At 54.1% G+C, this 15,834-nt stretch overlaps 4 protein-coding genes across 4 annotated transcripts; 3 read left to right on the forward strand and 1 right to left on the reverse strand.

Annotated features, from left to right (window-relative positions):
- The first annotated feature begins 799 nt into the window (after positions 1–799).
- Positions 800–1,256, forward strand: BGZ61DRAFT_465098 (uncharacterized protein). Its single transcript, XM_046247536.1, has 2 exons — positions 800–915; positions 964–1,256. Exon 2 carries the CDS (start codon positions 987–989, stop codon positions 1,221–1,223), a length of 237 nt encoding a protein of 78 aa, XP_046095731.1. The 5' UTR covers positions 800–915; positions 964–986; the 3' UTR covers positions 1,224–1,256.
- Positions 1,257–2,494: 1,238 nt separating this feature from the next.
- On the forward strand, positions 2,495–4,099 carry BGZ61DRAFT_593942 (uncharacterized protein). The gene is made up of 2 exons (XM_046256815.1): positions 2,495–3,414; positions 3,465–4,099. The coding sequence occupies exons 1-2, from the start codon at positions 2,754–2,756 to the stop codon at positions 3,875–3,877; spliced, it is 1,074 nt and encodes a 357-aa protein (XP_046095732.1). The 5' UTR covers positions 2,495–2,753; the 3' UTR covers positions 3,878–4,099.
- A 1,278-nt stretch (positions 4,100–5,377) lies between these two features.
- Positions 5,378–6,019, reverse strand: BGZ61DRAFT_540105 (uncharacterized protein; the record flags this gene model as incomplete). Its single annotated transcript, XM_046254866.1, has 1 exon — positions 5,378–6,019. One exon carries the CDS (start codon positions 6,017–6,019, stop codon positions 5,378–5,380), a length of 642 nt encoding a protein of 213 aa, XP_046095733.1.
- Positions 6,020–11,281: 5,262 nt separating this feature from the next.
- On the forward strand, positions 11,282–15,639 carry BGZ61DRAFT_370264 (ankyrin repeat-containing domain protein; the record flags this gene model as incomplete). Its single annotated transcript, XM_046242007.1, has 9 exons — positions 11,282–11,838; positions 12,043–12,237; positions 12,329–12,660; positions 12,736–12,871; positions 12,921–12,937; positions 13,046–13,429; positions 14,360–14,631; positions 14,725–14,841; positions 15,007–15,639. The coding sequence occupies 9 exons, from the start codon at positions 11,282–11,284 to the stop codon at positions 15,637–15,639; spliced, it is 2,643 nt and encodes an 880-aa protein (XP_046095734.1).
- Positions 15,640–15,834: the final 195 nt, after the last annotated feature.

Genomic DNA, 15,834 nt, shown 5'->3' on the forward strand with positions numbered 1-15,834 from the left:
CCATGAGCCTAACCGTACCAATGATCATTTACACCGGAACCCAACGCGCAAGCACTGGTTTAACCCAAACAGTCCTGAAGGCATCTCGAACTAAGAAAAATGCTTCATGTAAACTATCCATTTCAAGCTACCCTATTTCCTCTAGAGATAACCGTGCATTGCGAAGAAGGTAGACCTTAGCCGCCGCCACAGACTCCGCGCAGTATGTGCAGGTATCGTTCGTTGCGTTATACCCAAGTGCGTCGCGTGCGTGCAAGTTCTCCAGAGCAGTTCTTTTGCTCTCGACGTCATCAGGCCTGCCGTATAAACTCCATTGAGAATAGATACGCTGGCATCGTAGGCACGGCGGATGGTGTTCGAAAGAATTGGACCTGATGGCCCAGCAGAACACGGTATTCCCAGGTCCGGGTATCGCCCTATACCCCTCTGAGCGAGGGGCTGAGAATGACGAAATCCAATGAGAGTACCACTCCTGCAATGGCAGCTTCGGAGCTGAACCTGGTTTGGGAGCTGGACCTGGTTTGCTCTTTCTCTCCTTCCTCTCCTTCCTTACCAGTTCGGTAGCCTCCTTCGTGGCAGTCATAAACTCCGAATAGATGCTGTCCACTAAATCGTCACCCAGATCCGGAGTTTTCTGTCCCGCCGTCTTTTTTAAGGCCTCCTCGACTAGCTGTGCCACGTTGTCACTGCAGAGATGGATAGCCTGGCGAAAGGTCCCACCGAGCCTAAGGTCATGGATTTGCTTCGCGACGCTTTTCAACAACGGGAAGTCGTCGTGATACGCTGGTTTGGTTGCCCCAGTCGTTGCAATCCCCGTCTGTTTGTCCAGGACGATTGTCAAAGTGCGTGGAACCCCAGAATTGGCAGCCAAGGGATATTTGGATCTCTTCTCCTTCAGTGCTGATAGAAGGGCCGCTGGTAGAAGGTTAGCTCGAGCATGAATCATAGGGACACAGGACATACAGATATGCTTAGTTGACGGCACCATGTTCTTCCCATCCAGGGTAGTGACGATGGACCTCCTCTGGACACCAACCTGCTGCCGAATAACCAGTTCCGTGAAAGTAGCGGCAGGCACCTTGCTGGCGGCTGGGGCGGCTACGAAGGCTGCGAACAAACTCGAGGACTTCAAGTTTAGCGGCGATCCATCTAAGCAATCCCTTTCCTTTCCCCAATGGAGAACCAAGTGCCCGAAAGCCATCTCCGCATCAGTTATACTCTGAATGCAAAGTTTACCAACTTGGCCAAAGGTCTCAAGACGGTCTGGCGACTCGAGCTTGATGCTGTTACTGTATTTCTCGCCTTTATTTGCACGGCAGTAGTCGGCTAAAATTCTCGCAAGAGGCCCGTAGAAGTCGTCAATTGAGAAGCGAAGCTTTTCCAGGGCATCGATGACGACACTTTCCTCCCACTTGCCAGATTCTACCAATTCGACTGCCATCCGCATCTCGGTAGCGAGTTGCCTGAGCACCATGCAGACAGGAATGGCCCATTTGGCGCACTTCAGCCGTAGGTTTTTGTCGTCTTTGAGAAGGTCTTCAATGCTCTTCTTGGTATCAAAACGAGGATATTCCAGGCTGTGGAAGAAATCTTTGGTCAACCTCTTCCAACGATTCAGGTGATGGTCTTGCTCGACTGAAGGTAACTGCTTCAGGAAGAACTGGCGGCTATCCTCAGGAATAGCGCCCCTAGTCTTATTATCGGGTGGCTGTGAGCAAGACGCGGCTTGATCCCAAAGAAGGCCATAGTCTGGGTTATCGGCGAAGACTGTCTTGAGGAGATCTTTAACGCGATCAGGATCAAAGCCAAAGGGGTCCTCCTCGAGACTAATCTGAAGCTGCCGAACGGCAATCCGAAGGCCCACCAGTTTATACTTGCTCTGGGCTTGAGGAAGGTTTTGCAACACCGATAGAACACTAGACAGGAGTTCCTGAAGGTCTGTACCGTAAACAGACAGGCGCGCTGGGGCGAAGCTATCCAGTTATACATACCAAGTTGAGAGAGATGCCCCAGCGCGTCCTTGTTGGGGCTGACGCCCGCCTGTTCACAGATTAAAGAGAACGAAGCCCATATGCCAACAAACGGATCGCTAGTAGGATTGGCCACAACGGGCTCCAACGGTGTCCCATCTGCCATGGTGGGCGGGGTGCTCTTTAAAGGCGAAGGACGAAAGGCCAAGGCAGACAAGTGCGCTTCTAGAGCTTTTGGTGGGCCACTATGAATTCGCACCCACACACGAGACCAAGCCAGTGATGGAAACTTGGAACAAGGTAGACAGACGCCTTGGGCAAAAAAGCAATTCAACGAGGCAGATGGTGGACAGGCGAAACTTGAAAGCCGGCGTCTGTTCAACTGTATATGCTGTCAGACGGAAGGTCCCGGCCCGACGGATGCCTTAGGCCGTAACCCGGCATCTCGGAAATCCCTCGCCCGACGAGCTGATCGCCGAAAACACACAAGACATGGAGATTAAAGAGGAGCCTACTAGCTGATCCAATTTCCCATTTCCTGATTCACGGGATACATCATTATCATCATTCCACGGCATTAGACCCCGGCATCAAACCGTAAGACCGACTCGCCGCTGGTCTCGTGTCTGCTGTCTGACAGCAATTTTGGTAGTTTATCAACGATTGCCTAGCCAGACTCGTTAAGCACATCACTTTGACACACTCGGTGCAGCTCTCGGAGCAAAACATTCCAAATCCCTCGAGTACCTCTCAATATAGGGGCGAAATACACATCTCCCCACGATGGGCACGCCTAGTAGCAATAACCCATCGAGCCTCGGTTCGAATGATTCAGGATTCGCGACCGGCTCGGCCGGTCCTGCTCGGCAGCCCTCCCCCTCTGCAGCCACCGGAACATCAGAACCATTGCCAACCTCTTCGAAATCGGCCTCAACCCCTGACGAAATCAAGTTTAGGCGCCTGTTATCAAGATACCAAAGGTATCGCATCAACGGTGCTGGGAGTACGGCAGTGGCCATGGACATGCTTTGGAAGGAACTCGCCAATTTTGAAGAGGCGAAAGCTTTCTTTGAATGGACCAACGTCTATTTCAAGACCACCACATACTTCAACTTTGATGAGTTTGCAGCAATGTCGAATGTTGACTTCAGAACCCAGCTGGCAACGGCTAACTGGATAAGCGGAGGCGAGGCTCTTAGCCTGGTCAACTCGAGACTCTCCTGTAACGACCTTAAGCGCGGCGCGAATTATATTCCTCTGGGCCGCTACCAAAGGTTCTTGCTATCGTTGCACGCGGACAGCATGGTCATGATACCCAGAGAAGCTGACGCCGCAAGCCTGGACGCGCACGATCTAACCGCTGTCAACTCCAATAATATCCTAGGAGCTCAGTATGATTCCGCCCGTGGCAGTGAGAAGCAAACATTGCTGTTTGCCCAACTTGGTTAGTAACGCCGTCGACTCTAATATGGTTGTGACTGAATCCGTTTGCAGGAAGAATTATGTCTACTCGCATCAACGATGGGCACCTGGACGCATCGCTTGCAGGGAGACATTGGGATGATACTGGGTTTGTTCTCGCATTGGAGATCCTTGAATCGGGATCGGCGGGGAATTTCTACATGATTTGCAACCTAACACGGCAGGACGATGTAGAGGAGCTTTCTGACGAAGACATCGCTTCCGACCCTGGACTTCTGAAGCTCTGTGGAGAAGAAACCTCCTTTACTGTAGCGCAGGTCGACGGTCAAGGACCTGAACTTCTCAAGGATACTTGGGAAAATGCGTGTGATGAGAGAGCTAAAATTCGGTTAACGGTCTTGTCAACGTCAAGACCGGAAATCGTTGAGACAGGCTTTGTACGACTCAACGATGGAGATGGCCGTGGTCTTGTCGCCTTGATATGAGGGTTAGGCACTAAATTGTACAGTAGGAGATTTGAGAGAAGCTTCTGCTGTATTGAAAAACGTTCGCTTAGCGACTGCAAAGATTGTTGGGGCCTATCCGGGCCTTGGGCATAGGGTCAGATGCCGGAGGCGCAGATCAGGTTTAGACCAGGGCTAAGGACAGTGTGTATAAGGTTGACTCTTTTCCTATTCTTGACACCTATTATAAGGTGCATTATACCCAGATCCATATCTGCTCCAATGCAAATACTGTGACCAAGAGGCCCACCGACAACTACTTATAATGGATCTCTTTCACGATCCTCTTGTGTCTATGCATGCTACCTCGAGCCTACATCCACTCGCATCATCTCTGCCATGTTTTCCGAGAGGGATTTCTTTCCATGACATTAAGCCTCTGAACGAAGCCAACCAAACAGCCAAATTTTCCACACGTTATTCTATGAGGATGCAATCACAATTTAGCACTCCACACTGTTCCCCCACGAATGATGCGCAAAGCGACAAGGAACGTAAACATCGCCATAAAATATAGTCTGGTGAAAAGCTGAATACCCAGGTAGCCTCCAGATCGTATGAAGATGGCTCCAGCAACTAGCATTCCGATCAGTGAGCTGATTCCCTTGAGTCATTGGGACAGAGCACTGGATCTGATAAGAAGAATGTTAGCACTTGCTCAAAACCTTGGCGTGTCGCTGTCAGGGGCAATGTGGAAGATATCGGGGAATTCCTTTCTCTTGTAGCATGTATCACATAATCATCTCGGGGGTATGTTTGTGATGATCAGCCTGCGTCTAATATTGAGTCTGGCGACCGAAAACAGCTCCTGTGCAAAGTGTGGAATTTTCATTTAGAACGGTTCTGTCGCCTATGCCCTACGACATCAGAAAGCCAAGCGATCTACCAACTAAGAATTATATGTGGTTCGGTTCTTGCTTGTTTGGCTGGGGATTGCTACATCAAAGTGCCTTGTTTGTATACGCCGACTTGTGGCTACGCTCCGGCGAGAGCAACTCGGACATCCCGACCCCAGTCAGCCAATTCTACAAAGGCATCTACTCTTTTCAGTCTTACGGCAAGGCATGGGCGCCAACTCCACTTGCAAGAATACTCAAAGCTGCTTCTGGACAGGTGTAGAAACGAGAAATCATTGCTCCAGTATGCCGGCAACTCGCTATTGGGATTACCGAAAGGCATGTTCGAGAGTTCCATTCAACCGCTACGATGATCGTGCCGGTCTCAACCACGTTTTCGCCCGGCAGAGCGGGCATCGTCCCGATGGACTCGATGGCGCAAACCCGCATCGGCTCCATCCCTCGAAACACAAGAGAATGGTGGTGTCGCGCGGGACGGCAATGCCAAATATGTCAAGCTTGACGGCGTGTTATGGTGTCAAAGGCGCTGATTCTCGCAATACTATTATGTAGCAGGAAGGTCGTACAGAAATGCCAGCTCTAACCGATATGCTAGACTACCGATCAAGATATTCCCAACAAGCATTTAAATCGAATCCATATTGACCCGTTTGGACCGTTGAAAGTCCCCAGCGGTGACCTCCAGTCCAAGGCTGTCGTGGTCAGTCTCATCAGACTTGCGTTTCCTTGCCCTTCCGCGCTCTAGTTCATCTTGGGCATCAACATCGGTCGTACCCGAAAGACGCTCAACCAAGGACCACGGATCAGCATGATGGCCACTATCTATATCCGATGAGAATTTCTCGTCAGGATCATGTTCATCGTTCACCGCTTCCCCATCGTCGTCGTCATGGGCCTCTCTGACTCCAGATTCTCCTCTCGACCTTTTCTTCGGGCTCTCACTCCTAGACCTAGCGGCCGCAAAGATACGACGGCATCTCTCTGGGTCGGCATTCTCGATGACGTGTTTTCGTAAGTCGGAGTCCCAAGTCAAAAGTCGCCGTGTCGTCAGAGTTGAATAGAGGAATTCCCGAAAAACAGCTGGGGAGAAAATGGTCCAGGCGAATCGGGCAAACAGACATTCAACCGAGACCACCGACGGCAGGGTATGCAATTCTCTGTTGTGCCACTGTTTCGGTAGTTGCTCGCTCGGGGTGGAGTTGAAGATATGTCCGACTGGACGAGGTGCAGATGTTGAGTTGCTTCTCTCGGAACCTGTCTCGTCCATTTTTGGTACCATGCAAAAGTGCCGCTCATCAAACATCCTGTGAATGTCGCTGCGCAGGGGGATAAAATTGGCTGGTATATTGATCGGGTTGGGCTTTGGCGAAATCGTCATGTCACGCATCTGCTGGCCAACGTCCTCATCTGTCAGTATGGGTGACACGACTAATATCTCAAAGGGAGTATGGGCTGGGCACTGCTTCGACATCACAACACTCGCGAGACGCGAAGGCGAGACGAACGGGGAGGGTGGAGTGATGTGAGTAGCGACGTGACAAGTGAGATTGCGAGCATCTGGGAGAGTGAATACGGCACCGATTGGCGTGAGCCGTCTGCGACCTCAGGTACGGACGCTGAGTGTCAACTCGACACAGCACTTTTTCTAGACACCATTTGGCTCTCTGCTTGACCAGGACCCGAGGGTGTACGAAATCCACGACAAGTTCCGGGTGTCAACCCCCCAGGCCCACACTTCATATATTTACCTCGAGACCCGGGGAAGTGTGGAAGGATCAGCAATTGTCAGATGGCAGCATACCAGGTATGGAGTGGGAGCAATGGAGTTAAATTCTGTACATGAGTGTGCAAACCCGTAGATGTGCCTACTACAACAAGCATTGCTTTGCGTTGCTGGGCCAGGAAGAACACAATAGAAGAGAAGGCGACTTTCTATTCCACGGTGCTGTGCATACATTTGTAAAGGTAGAGACAGGCCAATATTTGTTTCCCTTCCAACGCCAAGGTAACGGACAACCAGCTTAACGTCCATACAGCTTTCGTTCCTTCAATACTTCTCCATGGTAGAAACTCCGAATGCCAAATGCAACGGTACAGTAATAGATAGCCAGCTTATCGTAGTATATCCCTGTCGTCCGGGATGGGATGCGATATGTTCCCTCGACCATCTTCTCCACTTGGTAATTGCCGCATTTGGTGAGAGAAGAGAGAAGAGGGAAGAGGGGGAGAGCAGAGAGTGACAGGTCACTTTTTCGGCATTGGTAGGTGAGGATCAATAATTTGATGGGTTTCATCCATACACACTTCCCATGCGTCACTCCGCTCAACAAGCGCCTTGCTTTTCTTTACTGGGCAATCAGGGCCTTTATCGCAGCGGGTGATGTATTCTTGGTGGTCTAGCCTTTGGCAAGAGAAGCTTACTCTGTAGATGGTGCACATGCTGGGCGGAGGGATCGAGAGTAGCTTAGAGTCGCTTGATGCAGGGTGAATGTCCGTAGCAAACCCAGGCTGTTGTTTGCATGGCAGTGATGACAAGAAGACGGTGAGGGGGACCAAGGCGCCCGTAATATAATGCGTAAGCCGCCTTTGCCGATCACCGGAGACGCCGTGCGCCATGTCTCGTGAATTGAGGGACATGATTCGTAGCCTGGTCGGCGAGCTGGGAAAGCGACGTTGGGTGGCCTCATTGCTGTCTCGGCAGTTGCATGATAGGTAGAGGTACGCGGCAGGCTGAAGCGGAACTGTCCGGACTCTTGGCTTCAATGCAAGGAGCGCAGTATGTGACAGATCACGTTCTCACCAGTCGTTGGGGTTGGCGTTGTGGTCGAGGACTCGCATGCCGGGCGTGCGGATGTATGTCCGCGCCCACATGCGTGAAGCCTCGCACATCAAATGCTCTTCCGAATCAGTCTTCCCGCATAACTCGTGCCGGGAATGACAAGAATAGCGCAGAGCCGTCTGTAACCCAGATGCCCGACCTGAACGAGAGAGCTAAGGCTTAACACATCCGCCGATGTCGCCTCTAAAGCATGGCTCGACTTGGGGAGGTACGTAAGGGAAGTTCCCACTGCGCAGTATACCCGTCGCTTCATCTTGGGCTTCACTCTTTGCGGTTCTTTTATGGGAATGTAGACCCTTGATCGCTTTGGAAGAGGTGCATCCGAACAGTTCTATCGTAATTATTACAGACTGCAATTAATATCTATAGTCCTTGGCTTGCTCTGGATGGATGAGTAAGGTTTTGGCTTTAACCTTACTATGACTATGAACGACAGCAAACAGCTTATCACAATTATACGGAACGGCAAAGTAGAGAAGACGAGGGTGGAATTGGCAACAGCTAGTGTTTGGTTCAGTGAGAGCGATGCCGATGCACATGCAACCACCAGAGATCCGGGACACCTAAATGCATGGTGCTGCGACCGTGGAATGCGGAATGCAAACCAGTACAGGACAGAGAGGTAGGAGACATCTACGGTATCATCCGTGTGCTTTCTTCCACGATGACTTGTCAAGTAGACTAAACGTCGCCTCAGACATGAAGGTTTCAATTATTGAAGCCACTCGCTGCCGTAACGGTCCACGCTTCCCGCTAGTCGCGATAGCTCGTGCCACACTAGAAGCAAGCTTAGCAAGCCGATTGATGTTTGCCCAGCAGGGTGAGCCTCTTTATCACGACTCCATAGGTGCTGATCCGCCAAGCAAACACAATGCTCCAGTGAATTGCGCGGACATTTGATGCCTAACACAGCGGCAAGCTGATATCTGCGAACATCCCGTCGCGCCATCGTGTATCACCAAACCTCGATGTAATGTTAAACCTGACATGTAATTTTCAAGCTGAAACAGGTCTCTACCAACCCCCACGCACTACACACCACGCACTACACCAGCCGCGTTGAGCCACAGGATCATTTGTCCTCCGAACCCCGCAAGATGCTGCCGCCTGGGGTGTCTTCCCCGGAATCTGCCTGAGGTGTCTTCCTCGGGATCTGCTTGAGCCGTCTTCCCAACAATCTGCCAGGGCTGCTTCACTCTCACCAACACACACTGCCGATGCCAGGTGTCTAAAAACTACGCACTTCCATCCAAGAGCCGCCGAAGTAAGTCGCGTCCGTGACGATTCTTTCTTCCGTAAAGACCATCGTCGTCTTTCTCACGCTCGGTACTAACGCCTGGAGTGCAGATCCATCAGGGACTGACTGCCCAACATGAGGCTGGTGAAGTGTACGCACCCCACCGTCCCTTTCATCATTCCAAAAGAGGTACGCACCCGCTTCCCGTACTCAGATCGGCTCATCTAACGCATGGATGGATAGCTTCTAAATGCCGTACCCCGCATTTCTTCGTCTCTTGTTCAACTTCCACCCGAGGTGCTCCACAACGTGTTCTCCCAAGTCACGCAGACATCTCCTCCAGACTTCGTCATCCCTAGTCGTGAAGATTCCTTCTGTGGTGAAGCTGAGAGACCTCCCCATGTTGCTCTGCCATAGAATGGACACGTTGCTGAGAAGGCTGGCTCCTCTGGATGTGCTCGGGCAGCCGAGGTTCATGTCAGTGCCCTGTCAGAAATGTTTACAGTACCGGCCGGCCAGGAGCAGCCACTGGAAAGAGGATGGAGAGAGATTCACCGTCATGGAGCCGAGGACTGACGCATGGGAGATTTGGAACCTAATAGTATTGGCCTGGGCAATCAGGTACTCGCCCCTGTGTCCAGAGTGTGTGCTCGAAGTGAGAAGGGAAATAGAAGAGGCTGAGGATAGCGAACCCGATGTGCCGGGAATTACTTCGCTTCCTAAGGAGAGGTGTCAGTTAGAATGGAAATAGACCAGGCTAGCGAAATTCAAATCCATCTGCCGGTAATTACTTCGCTTTCTAATGTGAAGTGTCGGTTCGATGGCAAGAGTGTGCGTCCCGTTGTTGCGGTGCCACAAAATGGCTCCAGAGGTGGTCCACAGGTTTGAATTTGACGTCTTGTTAGACTCTTGGCACTTTGCTTCATTTGTTTGGGTGTTGCCTTTGGGCTTGTTGAGGGTGGAAATGAGGCTTGGAGAGGCACACCCGGCTACGGTGGGAGAATATATCGATGCATCACGCCAGCGATGATGGCAATGACACTGCATTGGCGATCCTTCCAATCAACACCAAGTTGGCGGCCAATTTCCCTCTTCGCCCAATTCCACTCTTCGCAGTTCCCGAATCTCATCTCCCCTCTCGAGCAAGGTTTGCCACTTCGTCGCTGAACCATGCCCTCAGCTAAGCTATGCCCTCATCTGTCTCATATCCCCTCCCGACACCAAAGCCTCATTGGATGGTGACGTCGGAGTGATAAGCCGAGGATTGCGCCAATGTTGCATATTGCTTCAGCCAGACCTTGTAATCTGCCTCGCGGTTCCTCCTCATTGATCCCAGATACGGCCCAAACCCCCTCGCCAATAGTTTACATGCATAGCCATGCCGGCCGAGGCTGTCTCCCGGGCTAATCGTCCCCGCACCAGAACCGGCTCCGTCAAGTGGCATCTGGGACGGTGATTCGCTGGCGTCAAAAAGAAGCGGTGAATAACAGTTTCAACCCAAGAAGTCTGGACCATTATCAAGGTGTAGTTTTTCTTTTGGCGAGCGGGGCATTCACAATCGCCTTCCGCGGTTCGGCGGTGCTGCGGACCGCCAAGACATTCATCAACTAACATACATACATTGAACCAGGCAGTAACCCCTCATTCCAGCCATCCTTAGTTGAGGTTGAATCTGGGCTTCATCACCAAGATAATGAGAACGGGATAGCGATATTCGAAGTGGTAACAACCGGCAGCTTGTCCTGGAACTCACTATGCCAGGAAGCTAGCTGACCCGAGGGAAGGGATGCTCCAGTGGGGGTCAACTAGGCTCTCGGCCTCAAAATAGTGATGCCCCACTTTCTAAGCATGCGGTTGAGGGCGATCATGCGGGGCGTCGGGGTGATAGTGGCAGGATGATTGGCCTGCAACGACTTAAGGCGACCGAACTAATAATAAGGCGACCGTGCTAATAAGGGGGCCGTGCTAAGGCCGTGTCTAGAGGCCCAGAGGGAGTTTGGCTTCAGTCTATCCGTGGAGCTCCAGGGACGCTTTTCATATATAAACCTCACCCTTCAGTCTCTCGTTCTCGTCGACATACAACGAAAACATAGCCAGCTACCACAACACCAGGAAATCCTACACTGGGGCACAGTTGAGTCCCCGCAGCCATGGATCCTCTGGCCCTGAAAGCGAGAGTGCACGCTTTGATTCAGGTCGCCCAGGCCGTCCTGCTGGCTTCCTATCGCATCGGCAGTCAGGTGAAGGATCCAGATGACGACATCGTTCGCATCATCACCGACATCGAGGGGCTGGAATCCACATTGCAACGTCTCCATGGGATCCTCCCTCTGGAAGATGGCCAAGATTTGGATTTCCGGCCCTTGGTTGATGGCGGCCACAGAGTACCGGCATCAGCAACCTGCTTGACCGCTGTGAAGGCGTGCGAAGTACCACTCAACGAGGCATATCAGATGCTACAGGCTCTTACCAAGCCAGACCGGTCGCCGTGGGTCAATTGGCCCTTCCAATCCTCTCTCATTCAGCAAGAAGTGAAGGTGATCAACAAGCTGAAGGGGACGCTCCAACTCGCCTTGTTCGCTCACCAGACTCGTGTTGTTACCCGACTCTGCCAGAAGTTCGAAGATCTGCAGGGAACGTCCAGTCGGGCGGACATTCTCTCGTGGCTCAAGACCAGCGATCCCGAGCAGAACCACAAGGTGGCTCGAGCCAAACACGAGCCGTATACGTCCACGTGGCTCTTTCGGGCTGAGGAGTTCACGAGCTGGGCCGACAGGCCTGGCGAGTCTCTCTGGCTGCACGGGATTCCCGGCGCCGGCAAGACGGTTCTCTGCTCTGCCATCATCGAACACGTTCGTCTGGAGTGGGACCACGAACCGGCCGTCAAGGTCGCCTACTTCTACTTCGATTTCTCGGATCTGAAGAAACAGAGCGTGGCGGCATTCCTCAGATCTGTCGTCCACCAGCTCACCTCCTCCGACCCGACCGTCTCCGACTATGTCGCTGCGCTGTACGAAAGGTACAACGGGTTCTCGGAGCCTGACCTCGATGCACTGCTCGCTGTGGTCATGGCCGAGATCTCCAGTTCAAAGAGGACATTCATCTTGATTGATGCTCTTGACGAATGTCCCAAGGACGAGCGGGCCGTCTTTTTCGACACTCTGTTCAACCCCAAGCGTCCGCTTCCCAGCAACCTGAGCCTCCTGGTTACAAGCAGAAGAGAGCCTGACATCGAGGCTGAGTTGCTGCCGTCCATGTCTCACACGGTCGGGATCCATACCTCGGCAGTCGACGCAGACGTGAGAGTCTACGTCATCAATTCCATTTCTCGGGACTCTCAGCTCTCTAGATGGAAGCCGGCTGTTCAAGACAAGGTGTTGGATGCTATTGAAAAAGGTTCCAATGGCATGTAAGTCGTTACCGTCCACGCTCCCCCTGCCATTACCCGAGCCTGCAAGGCCATGTCCTCGCCAGTCAAGACCTAAAAGACAACACTACAGGTTCCGATGGGCCGTGTGCCAGCTCGACGCGATGAGAAAGTGTCTGACACCCGCGATGGTCCACGCTGAGCTGAGCCGTATGCCCGAGACGCTCGATCAGACCTACGATCGGATACTCCAACAAGTCCCAAAACATCACCAGCCTTTCGTCCAGTCGGCCCTGCACTGGCTGGCCTTTTCCGCCCGGCCGCTCCAAATCCAGGAGCTTGCAGAGGCTGCGGTACTTCAGCCAGACGGCGATGGTTTCGACGTGGAACACGCTCGGTTCTTTGATCACAACATGATCGTCGAGCTCTGCGGCTCTCTTGTCACCACTTCCACCATTGATCACCGTCACGGCGTCAAGAACTGGCTCGCGGATAAGATAGACACCGAGATGGGACATTCTTCCACGTCTTTGCCTAAAGGTACTAGCCGCACCTTCACCGTCGTCTCCCTCAGTCACTCCTCCGTCAAGGAGTACCTGGTCTCTCCGAGGCTGGGAACGGGGGCGCTGGCCAACTACCAAACCTCTGAAGGGCTAGCAAACGCCGCTCTGGCTAGGTCGTGCCTGTTCTACTTGCTCCAGTATAATTCGGGGGAGATGGCCCAGGAACCCGAGTTCGACGAGTGGCCCCTGCTGGAGTACGCGGCTCGCAACTGGATGTCCCACTGGCACCTCGCAGGCGCCGAGAACCAACAGTCGGCTGGGCTGCGATATGTTGATGACGCTGCTAGACGCCGGCGCCAACATCAACGAGCTGCAGGACTCGGACGGGACGGCGCTGTACGCTGCCTCGTTCAGGGGCTCGGTGCCCTTGGTGGAGCTGCTCCTCCGCAAGGGCGCTGATGTGAACAAGGGCGGCCGCGGTGAGTTCGGCTACCCCATCAGCGTCGCGGCTAGAGCGGGCCATGTCCAGGTGGTGCGCGTCTTGACGAAGGCCGGGGCCGAAGTCAACGTCTCGGGCGGCGACGAAGGGATCACGGCGCTGGAGGCCGCCGTCGAGAGCAGGGATATGGCGACGTTCCGTGCGGTCCTGGAAGCTGGAGCGGACCCGAACAGACAAGGTAAGGCTCAGTCGAACGCTGTTGCTTCGACCATATATGGAGGCTATGACTATTGTCTTCGACTGGAACATTGGCCCGCTTGACTGCAATGCTGACGCTGAACAGGTTCCATGTATAAGAATTGCTTCCACGCCGCCATGTGGATCGGCGACATTGAAATGGTCAAGATCTTACTCGACCGCAATGCAGAGTTCGAAGATGCTGCGTTCCTGATCGCCGTGGAGCGTTACAATGGTCACCCGTACTTTCTGGAGCGAATGCTTCAAAGGAACGGCAACGTGGACGCGTGGGAGAAACGCGATGGCTCAGCGTTGCACAAGGCCATCAAGGAGAAGTCTGAGAGAGCTTTGCCGCTGCTGCTGAATAGCGGCGCCTACATCGACGCCATGGCCGAGGACGGGTCTGTCCTGTTCTACGCCATCAAGGAACAGATGTTTGAATTCGCCAAAGACCTCTTGCACAGCGGCGCCGACCCAAACCGCTACACCAAGACCGAGACGCCGTTTACGTGGGCCATCTACCACGCCTGCACAGACAGAAAGGTTCTGCGCTTGGCAGACCTCTTGCTGGAGAAGGGCGCAGACGTCAACGGCGGCAACGGGATAGCGTATGTTCAGTCCACCCCGGCCCTCCAGATCTTGCTCGATCATGGGGCTGATATAAGCGCCTGCTGCCCTGCGCAAGCGATAGGCCGCCGGAGAAGGGACAAGGAGACATATCAGCTGTTGATAGAGCGGGGAGCCCTATCGAAAAGCAGCGGCGCAATTGCCCTGATCGAATTGATCGAGGCTGGCGCTATTGAGGATGCCAAGGAGATGTTGTTCGATGGGATGAACCCGAACTGCCACACATCACTCCAAACCCCGATCCTGGTATGTCCCCCCTCCTGAATAACGCTCAAGATTGAGCTGTGGTCTCGTCCAAGAGAATTGGAACTAACGTTATGGCCCCCTGAGTAGGAAGCCGCTTCGAGAGGCAAGAAAGATTTTGTGGACCTGCTCGTCCATTTCAACGCAGACATAAACTACGCCCCTGACAAAATTTGCAATGCGCTTACAGACGCATGTCTGAAGAGTGACATGGACATGGTCAAGTTTCTTCTCGAGAAAGAAGCAGACCCGGACGCGCTGTGCCAAGAGCGCGTCAGCCCTCTCAGCGCCGCGGCGAGCACAAAGGGAAATGTCGAGCTGGTCGAGCTGCTACTGAAGCACGGCGCGGACCTTCACACTGCGGGCGAATACACGTTCCACGAGGCCGTCTCGGGAGGCCAGGATATGCTCATCTGCCTCTTTGCCCAGCCCATGACGGCAACCCAGCGCGAGCGGTACCTGAACGCCGCGCTTCAAAAGGCGCTTCACGGGGCCGTCCTGGACCTTGTCGTCTGGCTGCTGGACCAAGGCGCGGATCCCAGCTACCGCGGCGGTGACTATGGATGCCCGTTGACGGCGGCAGTCAGCAACATGCACGTCTGCGAGGCAACGGACATGAACAAACGACACCTGATCCTCGACCTCCTCCTCCAGCGCGGCGCCGACCCCAGCCCGCAGCCGCTGCGCAACGCCGCACCCAACCTCAACGTCAACCTCAAGGCGGCCTTCCATCCGCCGCCGCTCACAGCCGCGCTCACCGAGGGCGCAGTCTCGGCGGCCAAAACCCTCCTCGCGGCCGGCGCAGACCCCAACCTCGACGGCGGCGAGCTGCCCTCGGCGCTGCAGGCTGCCGCGCGCTTCTGTCCCGCCATGGTGCAGCCGCTGCTCGACGCCGGCGCCGACGCTCGCGCTGTCTCGGCCGAGGGGCCCTTCGGCACGGCGCTCCACGTGGCCGCGTACGAGCACCACGACGAGGCCATCGCGGCGCTGCTGGCCGCGGGGGCCGACGTGAGCGATGGCGGCGGCTCCAAGTACGGCTCGCCGCTGCACGTGTCGGCCCAGCTGGAGATGGCGGCCAGCGAGTGGTCGGCCGGCCGCGAGAGCCTGCGCTGCCTGAAGATGCTGGTCGCGGCCACGGGGCTCGATGTCCGTGCCGCTGTGACCGCCCAGGGGGGCAAGTACGGAACCATAGCGCAGATGGCGGCCAAGAGCGGCAACATCGAGGTCCTCAAGTGGCTCGTCGAGGACGTCGGGCTCACCAAGAAGGACATCGTTGGCGTCAAGGGCGGGCGGTTCGGCAGCGTGCGGGCAGCGGCAGTGAAGAAGGGGCAGTGGGGCGTGGTGGCATATCTCGAGAAGAAGTTTGGACGGTTCGCTTGGGAGGGGAAATATTAGTCGGGGACTCGCTGGAAGGAGTTTGTGGTTGTGGAAGAGGAGGAGGAGGAGGAGAATGGGTGGCCAGAGAGTGGGTGATCCACTTCGTGGAGATGCATAATCAGGACAGCTAAATTGCCATAATCAATTGATTCCACATATACCAGATCTGGGAGAAGCCTCGCTCGGCCAAATGCTCTTTTCGGGGATTGATCA

This window comes from Ilyonectria robusta (genome assembly GCF_021365365.1).
Source record: "Ilyonectria robusta strain PMI_751 chromosome Unknown BGZ61scaffold_40, whole genome shotgun sequence".
NCBI lineage: Eukaryota > Fungi > Ascomycota > Sordariomycetes > Hypocreales > Nectriaceae > Ilyonectria > Ilyonectria robusta.

What these genes read in the sequence shown, in the direction of transcription:
- BGZ61DRAFT_465098 (XM_046247536.1), top strand. Translation starts at nt 987, where the DNA reads ATGTTCTTCCCATCCAGGGTAGTGACGATGGACCTCCTCTGGACACCA.
- BGZ61DRAFT_593942 (XM_046256815.1), top strand. Translation starts at nt 2,754, where the DNA reads ATGGGCACGCCTAGTAGCAATAACCCATCGAGCCTCGGTTCGAATGAT. An exon ending in ATTGCTGTTTGCCCAACTTG is followed by an intron (nt 3,415 to 3,464) that starts GTTAGTAACGCC and finishes ATCCGTTTGCAG; the next exon opens with GAAGAATTATGTCTACTCGC.